This window comes from Spea bombifrons, chromosome 11 (assembly GCF_027358695.1).
Source record: "Spea bombifrons isolate aSpeBom1 chromosome 11, aSpeBom1.2.pri, whole genome shotgun sequence".
NCBI classification, from domain to species: domain Eukaryota; kingdom Metazoa; phylum Chordata; class Amphibia; order Anura; family Pelobatidae; genus Spea; species Spea bombifrons.
Window position 1 is genome coordinate 19,005,569 of NC_071097.1, and position 14,220 is coordinate 19,019,788.

The 14,220-nt window shown below is 37.3% G+C and overlaps 1 protein-coding gene across 2 annotated transcripts in view; it reads right to left on the minus strand.

Annotated features, from left to right (window-relative positions):
- Window positions 1–871: 871 nt before the first annotated feature.
- TBC1D12 (TBC1 domain family member 12) overlaps window positions 872–14,220 on the minus strand; it is a 34,165-nt gene continuing 20,816 nt past the window's right edge. For both annotated transcript variants that reach the window (XM_053451283.1, XM_053451282.1), the window contains 11 exons: window positions 12,396–12,511; window positions 11,495–11,577; window positions 9,163–9,280; window positions 8,722–8,828; window positions 8,285–8,365; window positions 7,595–7,689; window positions 5,784–5,855; window positions 5,036–5,164; window positions 3,134–3,243; window positions 2,501–2,759; window positions 872–1,929 (listed from right to left, as the gene is read on the minus strand). In XM_053451283.1, coding sequence (XP_053307258.1) covers window positions 1,891–1,929; window positions 2,501–2,759; window positions 3,134–3,243; window positions 5,036–5,164; window positions 5,784–5,855; window positions 7,595–7,689; window positions 8,285–8,365; window positions 8,722–8,828; window positions 9,163–9,280; window positions 11,495–11,577; window positions 12,396–12,511 — 1,209 coding nt within the window. In that variant the 3' untranslated portion in view covers window positions 872–1,890. The remainder of the gene's footprint in view (window positions 1,930–2,500; window positions 2,760–3,133; window positions 3,244–5,035; window positions 5,165–5,783; window positions 5,856–7,594; window positions 7,690–8,284; window positions 8,366–8,721; window positions 8,829–9,162; window positions 9,281–11,494; window positions 11,578–12,395; window positions 12,512–14,220) is intronic.

The window sequence follows — 14,220 nt, forward strand, 5'->3', positions numbered from 1 at the left end:
CTACGATTAGGATGTGTCGGATCGCACGCCATAATGATCTGACATCATTTTTGTGGAAAAAGCTCTATCCTCTAACTAGACCAGGGGTCCTCAAACTGCGGCCCTCCAGCTGCTGCAGGACTACATCTCCCATAATGCTCCTTCAGCTAAGGGGCTGGCTGAGGAGTATGGGAGATGTAGTCCTGCAGCAGCTGGAGGGCCGCAGTTTGAGGACCCCTGAACTAGACAGTCAAAGACAAGCCCGATTTCTTTAATCCATGTGTTGGCCGCTAACATTTCCCCCAAAAAATAGATGTGAATTAAACTCACAACCTGCCTCCAGTAATATTTTAGGTGGAAATGAATTATTTTGACAATATGGGAAAAACAATAATTAAGTGGAATTTATAGATGACACTAACATGTCGTATCAATATGGCCATTCCTTACAAGGTACTCCAAAACGCAGTAGGCTTCTAAGCTAAAGGTCCAGTGCTCTAAATGCGAAAGCGTTACATTTCGATGTGGGGTTTATTCGATGGGCAATTTCATTCTGCATTATGAAAAGGCAAACACAGAGAGCTGTGTGGATGAAGAGCCGCAAAAGCTCAGCATGCAGCGTGGCAAGATAATTAAGATCACATAAAAAAAAAATCTTGCCACTGGTGGACTATCTAGGCCCTCTTGATGGAGTAGATCACTGGGTTTTCCCTTTAAATGCATAGCGAAGCGGGTGGTTTTATTTAAACGTCAAAGGGACACCACACATCAAGAACCCAACCGTAAAAAAATGTTTTGCAGGGACTTATAATAAAATATAGAAAGCTTCTGGCTTTACAGTTTAGGTTGTAAAACATACTAGGATGCTCGCAGTGGACTTCCTTTCAAAAAGCTGTAATAGATTGGATGCCTATAAAGAAAAAAACTCATTTTTTGTGTTTAATTACAGAGAAAATGTTGCTGTTATGATGGAAACCCAGGATTATTATTGGAGTGTAATGATACACAGTACTTCTTAATAACAAAATTAAAAACGACCTGACTTATAGCGTCTTACTGATTATTTTATTTACCCAATAAGTACTTGCCTTGTATTTGTACTCAAGTTTCTAAGCCATGAATTACAAACAGGGTTTGGACCCAAATACATTAAGAAGCGCAAATGCCTCCAGTTGCAACAGGGAATCATGCTAGGACAGCAGTAACCTATACGGTTTCACACGTGGCTGTTCCACAGAGGTCTAAAGTAGAAGATACATGGACAGATGGTGTGGGTAGTTTCACAGTGGTAAAATGTTCAATATTCATCACATTACTGGCTGCATAAACATTAACGGACCTTAGCAGGTGGGAACGGACCCCAGAAAATAACGTTCAGCAAAGATGTTAACAATTCAACAGATCACCAAATGCACAATATTATAACCCATTTGGTCCTCTGCAGATTGCAACCCACAGTTTGTGTTGGTACCAGCGATTGGTTCAGACTGCATCTTTTATATAACCATTGCACTTATATTAAAAAAAACAAAAACAAAAAAAAGGGACATAAAAGTGCAACTGTAGTTTAAAAAACGTATACTTCAAAACTTAGTGTACCAAGGAAAATTTCTGTAACAAATGTTTATTGCATTAAATATTTGAGTAGTAAATGTTCCATTAGTTTCAAAAACACGCGATCAGTGTTGCGAGCAAACTGAACGCGTATTCACTTTAATACTGACGAACGGAAAGTCGGTATGTATTCCACCGCCTTTTAAGTCAATGTGCAATTCCCTGGGGCTTCACCAATCATACTTGTCGGTAGTGGTTTTCCATCAAAAGATAGACACTAGATCCCTCTGATTATTTTAAGTGGTTTTACGCAGTTCAGAGAAAAGTGAGTTGATCGACTTAAGAGGTCAGCACTCATCAGCCTTCTTTGTAATCCTTTGTTAGTGATGTGAAGACCTAGGAATTAAAAACACACAATTTAGGTTTTTGGGTTTTTTACAGAATATCCCCATATGCATTTGCCCCTTTCCACACTTCCCAGCTAAATGCCCTGGAGGAGATATGAGATATAAAATGCGTTGCCCCTGATTGGCTGCTTTTTCTTGACACTCATTGGCTGTTTCAAACACGAAGCTAAAACAAGCAGCTTGCGGCTCATCAATATTGCAGAAGGGAAAAGACGTATAGTTAATAATTTACATTTTGTTCCATGTAGGAGTTTTCTTATCTACGAAATCCATTTATTAATAACCATGATGTCCGTAGGAGAGTAAAACATAGTTTTAAGCTCTCATATGCAATAACAAAATCATACGACTAAGAGCAACCATGTTTCTTCTTATATCTTGAGAAAAATAACTAATCACAGAATCCCCCAAGGATGAGATAAAGACATTTATAAGCTCCATGGGGGCTGCTTCGACTCATTAAGTAGCAATGTGTATTTTCACAAGACTCAAACCTATTAAAGGCGGGTATCTTAAGAGATAAAGCCTACTTCAAACCATCACCTTCTATTTTCACTGACCTGGGACCATTTTTTATTACTGTTTTGCATCTGAACGGCCGCTATGCAGCTGAAGAGCTTCTCCGACGTGATATCTTCAGGCAGCTTTGTTAGGAACTGTGCTATATGAATAAAGTCCATCTGTAAGAGAATGTCTTCATACAGTCGCAGGATTCCCAGAGCTGTCCTAAATAAAAACTCTTCTCCATCCCTGCAGAAGACATCCCAGACCCGACAAGCGAGATCAAGTGGCAGTGACTTGCTGTATAGTGTAAAAATCCTGAGAAATAGAACAATTTATTAGCAACAAGGGGACATCGATTCAAAAAAGCAGACAAATTGTGGTTTCAACCCGCTGACTTCACTAATAATTCTAAAGAGTCAACACTAGAATGTTTTTCCAGCAAGCGTGGCCAAGCTGGGGCTGTATAATTCAACAGGTTAACCACAGACCCACTGATTTGACTATGCATTATACAGGGCCAGCCAAACGTTTCCTGCAGCAGAAACACACTGGGATGAAAGTTCATGAAGCCAAGGAGTTGAAACCCGAGTTCTCCTGAAAAATCTCCTGCCAACCCTCCCCCACTTTACTGACCAGACCCCCAGGAAAAAACAAACAAAAGAAAAATAAATGTAGAATAATTCACTTACCAGTCTATCAGGTAGAGGTCTGGTGTCAGACTATAGGAATTGAAGTGCAGGAAAAGTTTGGGGAGGTTCTCTTCAAAGAATACTTCAAAGGCCGCAAAATATTTCAACATCTAAAAGAAAGAAAAAAGCTGTTTTTGGGAAAACTCAGGGTCAACCACCTACATGAAACTCACCCAGCCTTGTCTGGCACAAAAAAAACTGTTTTGTACTATTATTGATTTATACAACGCCATCATATTCTAAGATGCAGACAGGGCATTCGAAATGGCGCATTACACAACAATTTTTGTTTATAGAAACCCAAGTAAATGTAAGGCAGCTTAGCTAGAGTGCTGTGATAAAGTATTTGCCTCTTCACGATAAATAAGCAAAAATAAAATAATAACTGCGATCAAACATTTGCAAAGAACTTTGGCTCATTCTTCTTGGCAGAATTTCTGGAAGGCAGCAACGCTAGAAGATGAACAACTTTTTTTAGGTCATGCTGCAGCATCTCAATCAGATTCAAGTCAGGACTGAGCAAATCCTTTATTTTGTTTCTTTTGAGCCATTCGGAGGCAGACATGGTTGTGGGTTTCAGCTCACAGCCGTGCCTGAGCTTAAGTTCACCATCTGATGGCCGGACATTCACGGTAAAGAACGGAAATCATGGTTCCATCAGTTACGGAAAGTGGCCCAGGTCCTAAAGCAGCAAAGTAGCCACAGACCATCACACTACCGCCACTGTGTTTGACTGTTTAGCATGCTGTCACGCCAGGTGGAATTGGACCCGTGTCTTCCAAAATGTTACATTTATGACTCACCAGTCCACAGAATATTATTCCACAACTCTTGGAGGTCACCAAGATGTTTTTTTTGGCAAATGTGACACAAGCCTTTGTGTTCTTTTTTTGGTCAGCTGTGATTTTCTCCTTGCAACGCTCCCATGGATGCCATTTTGTCTTTCTTATTGTGAAAACTGGCCTTAACTGAGGCAAGTGAGGCCTGTAGTTCTTAACATGTTAGTCTGGATTATTTTGTGACCTCCTGATGCTCAAAGAATTTTGCTAGGTCAGCCACTCCTGGGAGGGTTCACAACAGTTCCAAGTTTTCTTAGTTTCTAGATAATGTCCCAGAGCCTTAGCAATGGCTTTATATCCAGACTGATAGATGCCAATGATCCAAAACATTATGGTGTGACTGTGACCAGATGGAAAGCATGAAAGGGAGTCTCTCACTCTTGTGTCAAACCTCTTCCCCACTCGAAAACTTATTGGTTACTTGATCTGTTCTGCTACTGGTTATATTGATCTCCTTTTCCTTTACCCTGATTGGCCAGTTTATTTCCCTACCTGCATTCTAGATTGGTTGTTTATTTGGAACACTAATTTGAAAACTAAACGAGATATAATTGTAGCAAACTGTATATATACTGTGCAATTTGGTTAAGAAAAGGATGTATAGATCCCTCAGAAGAGGGACAGCAGCTGTAACGCTTCAGGAACAGACAACCCCAAAAGAGTCCTGTCAAATCTGGTGATGTTACAGTGACAAATATGAAAAATATTAGAAATCAGGAAAGGTCAAATACTTTTTTCACAGCACCATACATACAAAGATGTGTTAACTGGATACAAATTATACATGCAGTCTCTTTGTTCTTTATTCCATACCTTTGCAGTTATTTTACTGCATGAATATCTTCCGACTATATTAGAATTACAAAAAAAAATCAATAAAAAAAGCTCAGTTTGACAACACACTGCAGACTAACAGACTTGAAAAATCAAAGATTGTTTATGTCTTCATTAAACTCGAAAATGAAAGACTCTTTATGTGATTACAAAGGGGGATAGCAAGGCTTCCATTATGAAGAATGGCTCTCTGAGTCAGTGAAGGAAGTTGGGTATTGGTATGACATACCATGCTGTGATCCACGCGGAAGAACGCCAGCTGGCATGGCTTGTTTAGAAGATTTGCAAATGCGATGAATGCATCTGCTTCCTCCAAGTTCAGAATAAGAACAGCAGCGATGAAGGACATGCCTTGGACCTGCAGATGAATAAAGAGAAGAGGTTTGTTGAGGATGTTACTTCACACTCCTGTACTGCCCGAACAGCCAAGTCAGGGCCCGGCATTTGCAAGCGTGACAATATCCTAGAAGATTTAGTCATGTTATGCAAGTTTTAGATTAAAGGTGCATTAAATTCTACACCTTAAATACCAAAATGTGCAAATACAGTCTCCTTAATAGACCCGGTAATAAAAATCTTACTAGAGCCTTCTGGATCAAGATCTGACAGAGAATAGGATGCACATCCAGTCATTTGCCAAGAAACAAATATACGGAAACTACGCAACTTTGAAGTTTGGATCAGAAAAAGCATTTTTTCTGAATAAAATGTGGTGTTTCAAAGTCTTTTCAAAGTTCAATGGGTCTTCCACATGAATGCTGGTTAAATAAATCCACTTAAGTTTATATAATAGTTCAGGTTATGTGCTTTAACTAATCATTTTTGGTCGGTGGTAAATAAACTTTTAGTTAAAAAATTTGTAAGTGGTATAATAATTATACAAACTATGAAAACAAAAGGAAGAGAGCGCCCTCAACATAGACAAAAAAGGACATTGTCTAAACAGATCAACAACACAACAAGCGCATTATACTTACATAGCCAACATCAGGCCTATAGCATGTATAAGCTCCTAACACGCTGTGCAACAAGTCATGATAAGGTCCACCCTGTAGAAGAAATCAGCTGTGACAAACTCTCTGAATTGTACATATAAAAATGTTCATGAGTTGTAATAAATTCTAAGTGAGGAAGGAATTTACATTCTGCACAAACAGGAGATGTATTTCCCAATCTGATATGTTACTCATTTTGGTTAGTAGACCAAATATATGTATTCCATATATTTATAATTACGTTCATTTCTGATATCAGTAGTTCCGTGGCCTCATCTGTAACAAGCATGAGGACAGCACTGCTCTAGCAATATTGCCAATTTCCTTTATGGATGAATGCTGACGGGGAAAAGCAGCCTCTGCCATATTTTCCTTATGAAAATTCAGGCAGAGGTTTCCAAATGTATGTTGTAGGTTGTTAAGCAAAATGCTTTAAGGGTTAACAAGGCATCTTGCATGAAGATGGCCATATCCTGCCATAAATGTTGTTATCTGGAAACCTTGCCAGACCCCACCATAAGGAACATTAACATGAGGAGCATCCAAGCAGGTCATCTTCACAAGATACCAGATGTCCTGTCATGGGTGCAGTGAACTGTTACAGGGAACCAGGCACTGGGGTCACACAGGGACACATCACTTAGCATCTCCAGAGTTATGATTTGAGAAATATGGTTAAGTTTCCATAGTAGAATCATAACATGAAGATGTTCTATGTGCTGATGGTTTGACTTCCAGAACGATAGAAAACATGGCAGAAGTGGGTTAAACAGGGCCTAAGAAATAGCAACGGCTGAATAGCTGACAGGTACATAGGAGGTGTTTGATACCCGAATGCTTGTAATAACATTGGGAACATACAAGGTACCATAACAAACAAAACATGATGTATTAAACCAGTTGTAGTATCATAAAGTGTGTGGGCTAAACACTCCCCTGCCATGTCACACCAAATGGCGGTCTCCTGGAAACAAAGAAAGGTGAGTTGCTATGAGAATAGGAACCTGAGCAAAACTATGGATCTCCTTTATTGAACTTCTTTTGAAAGGCGGCTTATAGCATCAGAAAATCCCTGCAGATTATTTTACTTCTGTGGATTGTATGTTTTTCTGTGTTTTATCCCGTTTATTTTAGGACTGTTTTGTGTGTATTTTTAGTATGTGTTCTCTGTAACCATTATTTGTGTATAAACACTGTTACATTCATGCTCAGATTACATATAAAAAAATTGTGCTTTAATTTTGAGCCCATACTTTTGGGGATAGCTGGAGTTATCATGTTACCATGTTACCATTTTATAACCAAATTGGGTTTTGCTATAGCCTGGGTAGTTCAGGGGGTTGCCAAAGCCTCTTAGGTATTTTTTAAAACCTGGCAAGCAGGCAGTGGTACCTTCTGCTGTGTGTGTGGGGGGCTTCCCTGACATAGGTTATCCTTTATTATCTTGTACATTGACTAGCCAACTGCATTTTTTGGATCTTGTAAAGTAACCATCCAGCTTATTTCAAGCAGATATCAATATGAAGGATTTGTAAGTAGCTTGGAGATCACTCGCATGAACTATATTTCCATCAAGATAGCTGTAGTTTGACAAGAGGTGAAGGCACTTTGTTGACCCCTGGCTTAGTGATCATACCTTATTTCATGGTAGTTATGCAATAATAAGTGCAGTTTGCAGTATAAGCAATGGAGATAATGTGTATTAATTCAATTTCCTTTATCATATTAGAGGTTGCATTTAAAGTAAACCTGCTTTCAAATTGAAACGGGGAAGAAAACAAAACACATTTTACCTTCTGGAAAATATAAAGTGATGGGAATGTTCGTGATATATCTAATTTAATTAACTCCAGGCTGGCTTCTCTGTCAGCAACAGACACTCCAGTATCTACAGGATCACACAAACAGATCGATGGAGAGAGCGATCAAGTACAAAACAGCAGCCAATCAATGCATGCCATTCAAAACATGCAAATGATTATAAACTAGATAAATCTATTGAATGTTAGGTGGTTTGGTAGATCTAAAATAAGATACATTATCTATGCTTGCTTTTGGGAATACATAAGGTTGTGTGTTCTTTATTATTAAAACAGTTATTAATCTATAACCTCTTCGCAATCACGACTATTTGATTACATGAATGTAAATGCTATATGTAGACATAGAGAAAGCTTATCTAAATGCTGGAAATGTTTTATACTATGCAAATACATCATTTTGAAAATAAAGGAAGGAAAAAGACAAGAAGCAACATATCACTTAAAGGTATAATCACACTGCCTTTGTGGATCCTTTTTTTAATTTTATTATTATTAATTTTTTTTTTTTTTTTTTTTAAAGCTAGTGGGTCTTAGACTAGGATTCATACGAATTTTGAGGAAATTTGCTAATTTCAATAGCTTGTACAAAATGTCCGAAAACAAGGAAAAGGCACCTGTTCAGGGAATTAAGTGTCAATGTACATGAGTAGAACATCTAACCTTCGGTTTCATTTTCGGAGCCAGTTTCACTGAAACTTTTCCATCGTTCCTTAGCTCTTGACAAGAAGATTTCATAAAGCTCTACAGATTTAAAAACACACGAATAGTCCAATATTAAGCACATACGTACGTTGTACTAAATCCTACATAACTAACAAAAAAATAATGACAATTAACGTTATTCTAATGCTGTAGGATAGCTGAGGGGGTCCTGAAGCTCCCCTCGTGCACACGCACAGAAATCGCTACCTTGATTGTAGAACCACGGAGAAGACGGGGAGCTGTAGTTTTATTAACACGTTCATATATTCAAGTCAGACTAATTAGGAGGATATTTCTGCCAATTATCAAATGGTAGGAGGCTCTATCTACGCTCACACTGGTCATCCATTTGTATTTCTTTTATTTGCTTTCTTTAAAGCTTTGCGGCTTCTTACCGGGAGTGATATTAAGTTCATTTCCTACAGCCAAGCTCCATACTTTCCCACGCACACTAGGTGGTAGGCCTTGCCACCAAAGATCTCGGACTCTTCTTGTACTTCGCCTGGAAAGAAAAAAAAAAAAAATATATATATATATATATATATATATATATATATATATATATATATATATATATATATATATATATATATATATATGCTATCTTAAATTCACATCTATGGAATATTTGTCTTACGACTATCACACATCTTAAGTACGACTTTCTGTACTTTAAAAGACTGCCCTCTGGGAAAATCGTATTTTGCTGTTGATTCCATACTCTTTTTCCATTGAAATTCCAAAAAAAAATGAGAATTGCTTTCATTTACAGGCCTGTCACTTATATCCAGCACACATCCCTGCCCCGTCGGCCATCACAGATTGTAGACACCTACATGACATCCCAGTTTGGCAGAATTTCAGTGTTCCAAATCACCATGGCACTCGCGATATTTTCCTCCTGCTTGAATCTTTCCTTCATTTGTTTTTTCCTCCTCTGTGCTTCTTTTACTTCTGTATAAAATAAAAGTATGAGAAAATTACTATTGTAAATATATTTAAAAAAAAACAAAAAAACAAACCACTTTTAGAGGGTGTGAGACAATAATTAAGCAAGATTTACCACCCAAGGAGAAAGAAGGCACTGCTTGCAAGCAGTATTACTCCTATCATTATACCTTATCAGGATTATTTACAATTACACTTATAATTAAAACCTCACATTCAGTGCAGGAATTTCTGGTTACACATTCAGGAAGATCTGTTACACGCTTAGGAAGTCCCAGTTCTAAGAATAAGAGTCTAGGGGCAATAGAGACTCATTTAGATGGTTACCCATTTCCTTGTAAGGGAACCCCAGAATTTCCCTACAACTCCCTCCAAGCACGCACCGTAATAAATAATGGAAACCGCTTCCATCTATAACTTATTTTAACACCTATGTAGATTGGCCATAAACTATTTCGACTGTAAGTAACCGCTTGCTGAATTACGCCAGCTGTGATCACTGGTCAGTCCTATGTTCTGCCTCTGAGTTGGAGAGATGCTTTGAAGCCCAGAGACTACGTACAGATTATGATTTATTCCAGTGTTTCCTATCATTACTCTTTTACGAGCCTCCCCTGCCAGATGCGTTAGTGCTGTGTAAAGACAGACTAGATCCGCCAGCTGTGATTCCGTATCAAAATCCACATGGGGTTTCAGAAATCTATATTTGCTCCAAACAGTCATCTGTGTTCTGTAAACACGTTTTCATTCTTGATAGTTTTGTGTTTCAAAGTAGAATGACTTTTTCCTGTTTTTTCCTGATATTGTGCTATGTTACAGGTATAAACCTTCAGAACATTTAATAGATGTATTAAGTTGTAGGCCAGGTTTAGCTGCCCCACATATTTATAGAATTGGGGTCTCGTATATGCTATGAAGGCATTTCCGTTCACTAAAGTCAAATAATTACATCAGAAGAAATGTCCTCTCTGATGACTTCTTAATAGGCTGAAAGCCTAAAAGTTATCACAAATGTCTTCTTTGGAACTCATGACACAGTATCCATCATTTTTACAGAAATAGGGTTATGCTCCCCTGTATATATTATGCATTTACCATAACATAACAGAAAGTAGTTATGTATAAACGAGTTGGATAATAGTCCTGATCTGCCACAATGTAACCGGACATGTCGAAAACGGGGTCACTATGAATATGTTAGTTGAACCTGGGACATGTAGTCAACCATCGGCTCCAACAAAATGTTCCTTTTAACTCTTTCAAAGTTTAACAGATGTGTGCTTTACTAATAGGGTCCATGCTTCAAAAGCAAAAAAAAAATCTTAGCCAAACACAAGAGTACTGAGCGGAGTCTATCCCACCATAAAATGAGTACAATTATCCATTTAGCAGATAACATTATTTAGCGTAAGCCCTTTGAAAATGGGAAGCCTGCAACACATTAGTTCCACTAGAAGGCATCTTCACGATGTCTTCTCAAGAGGAACAGGAGCCTCGAGGCTTCATTTAATTACATACTGTGCTTCTGTTAACCTAACATTACATAAGCTGTGTCCTCCTTCACTTGATCCATGATCCATCAAGGCTGTTACAAATAGAGCTTTATTGATTTAATTTACGCGAGGGCAGCAGAAGCGAATATAAATACAGATAAAGGCGATTTATAAAAAAAAAAAATCAGTCCATTTTTAACCAAAGATTAAATATATATTCAATATATTTAATAATTACACCTACACACTGGTCTAAGCAGTTCTTAACCGTTTATCTAATTCCAAGCAAACCTACTTACCGACTGATCTGTAAGAGCAGAAATTCCTTTTTTTCCCCTTTTCTATCATCATTGTTCAAGAAATAATGAAATTGTACATGATTTATTTTGTATTGTCCCTTCGTGTAATAACGTTACAGCTCAGTTGTGCTCTAAATAATATTATTAAATGTTCAGATCACAAAGCTGAAGTAATATCCTGGAGCTAACTTAAGCCAGCTCTAGCATCTCAGGACTTGAGCCAGCTGTAAGTGCTATATCTTTCCTTGTGTATTCAGTTTCAAAGGCTCGTATGCTCTGAAAACATGTACATAAATGGTGGATATGCATGAAAAGCCAGAAAAAAAGTGTCAGAAACAAAAACATCTTTCAACAAACACATTATCTCATCCGGTACAGTCCCAGCTGAGTTTTCATTGGTTCAGATGCGAAGTTTAAGGCATACCTACCACGTTTCTTTGCCTCAGCTACCATCTCATCATACTCCTGTCGATGACGTAATGTTTCCAGGGCTGATTTAGCAGGCAGATTTCTTAAAATGAATAAATATGTAACATAAGTCTTCAGAAATTGATATGTCAAGGATGTACTATGCTAGCTGAATGGCAAGCAAAACAAGTCGGTTACACAAACCAAGGTAATAATACGGCATTCCATTAAAATGTTCTGAATGGTTCAAGAGTCCCCAGCTAATGCGCGCACGTTAATCATATGCAAACACATATGCAGGGTGTATTCACCAAACATGATGCTATAAGATACTATCACATGTTGATTACAGAAAATATTTAGCTCTAGCACTAGTGAGGCTATTGAGCCCAGAGTTGGACAAAGTAAGAGAAAAGTTTGCAGGAAGGAAGATAGAATTAAGACTTTAGACATGTAGGTAGTGGCTGTGGCATTCACAGGAATAAAATGCTAGCTCTAGGTTGCCAATGTTGTCCATAACTACATAAGAGGTACTTTTTAGTTATCAGATATTAGGCAAATGCCACAAACCTCCAGCTCACAGGCAAACAAAACAATAGTTGAAGATGTGTCTCTCGGAGGTTTAGAAAATGTACAATAATTTCTCTTGTAGATACAGCATATTGCGTACGCCCAGTGGTACATATATGCCCTAAACCTACCTGAATTAAGGTCTCTCCCTCCAGCCATGGCATCACACCCCAAGAGGACAGCATGGGTGGAGGAAAAAACATGGAGGCCTCGCACAAGAAACATCTCCAAAAGCCCTGATCTGAACCTGCATGGGCTACCTAGCATGGCCTGGCCTAGAATACGGCAACGTGCCAAGCGCTAGTAGTCTCCAGGTTTATATGCTTAACAAAAACAATTTAACCAACTCACGCAGGCCGATCTTCCAAAATGAGAGCGGTGGTGGAAAGTGGTTCAAACTCAAACTTTTTACGTCTTGTGGACTGTGCTGAAGTTTTACAAGTTCTTCCTGCACGTGCTTCATATTCCTAGATGGGAAAAAAAGGACAATTACGTTTATCAAGTTTAAAGAATACTTTAAGTACAGCATACTTTAACGTGAAAGAAAATGCTTTTAAAATAGTGACCTATGCATTTGAAAACACTAAATTGAATAAATATCTCCACCGTTCTTATTTGGATAATTATTACTCTGGTACTTCTCGTCCTGTTATCGTTGAAGAAAAACGTTCTCAAACACACTGGTTAAATACATTTTTAAATTTAGAAAACGTGCCTCTCGGCTCCAGCTGTTCAACTAAATATGAAACGTTGGATGAATGAACCATCAATCGATAAGACTGTTTGTCAAAATATTTTCCATATTTTGACAAAGAAGCAGCAATTATGAGGTTGATGAAACATAGAACTGTTCCAGTGGGTAGTTTAAAAGAGGCCGTGGGCAATCTTTCATAACGCTATTGTTCGTGTGTGCAAAATAACTCGCTCTTATACGCAAATATTAAGGAAATAGTGGCAACTTCTTTTTCTCTCATCTTCTATGCGTTCTGCTCTGGTCTGCTCTAAAAAGAAAAGTTTAACTCCTTCAAAATTAATGACAACAGGTACTTCATTAAAAGATGGTCCTACAGGACCAATAATGTATTTATGACGTAATGCAGCTTGTTTTCAGACTGAACCATGAATTCAAAATGTCAACTTTAATGTTCTATTTGAAGGACACAATGTTCTCGATACCTGAAAAATCACACACACTGATATATGAGATTATATATATATATATATATATATATATATATAATGTGTGTGTGATATATATAATATATATATATATATATATATATATATATCACACACACATTATATATATATATATATATATATATATATATATATATATATATATATATATATATATATATATATCACACACACATATATATATATATATATATATATATATATGAGAGAGTGTATGTGTATGTATATATATATATATATATATATATATATATATATATATATATATATATATATATATATACATATACATACACATACACTCTCTCATATATATATATATATATATATATATATATATTATAGCAAAAAACAAAACAAAAACAGTATGAAGACATAAAGCTTCATGATCACCGAGCTGCTAGCAAAAAATTGCCCATATCAGAAAAAAAATGTGGTTGGTGAATTTAGCAAAAAAATAAATAGAATAAAAAGCAGCTGAGCTGAGTGGAACGATTATTTTGCTTTTAATTAAGTTCAAAATGTGTTTGAAATATTGGGGCTATGGATGTCCAGTTTCCCTCTTTTCTGAAATAGAATCGTTCGTCGGCATGTCAGTATGATGCCATCAGTAAAGAAGCTCTAAGTTCAGAAGGTCAAGTGGTCCCTCCCTTTGATACGGTGAAGCTAGGATGAGCTCATTATTACAGCATCCCTTTTCTTCTACACAGCGCTAGGTTTGGCTTCATGTCCAAAGGCTTCTATTCCCCGATTCACATGAGTCAAAGCACAGCTGTGTTTCAGCAACTGCTCAGCTACATAGATTAGGACAGAAACCATGCAAATTATACAAAATTTAAAAATCTTATCATGCAAAAATAAAAAAAAAGTAAAAATACATTTCAAAAATCTATACACCGTTACACACTACCCATTTGTGAATTGCAGACATTCACCCGCTTTTGCCATTAGAACTGCTTTTTATATACATTAGCGG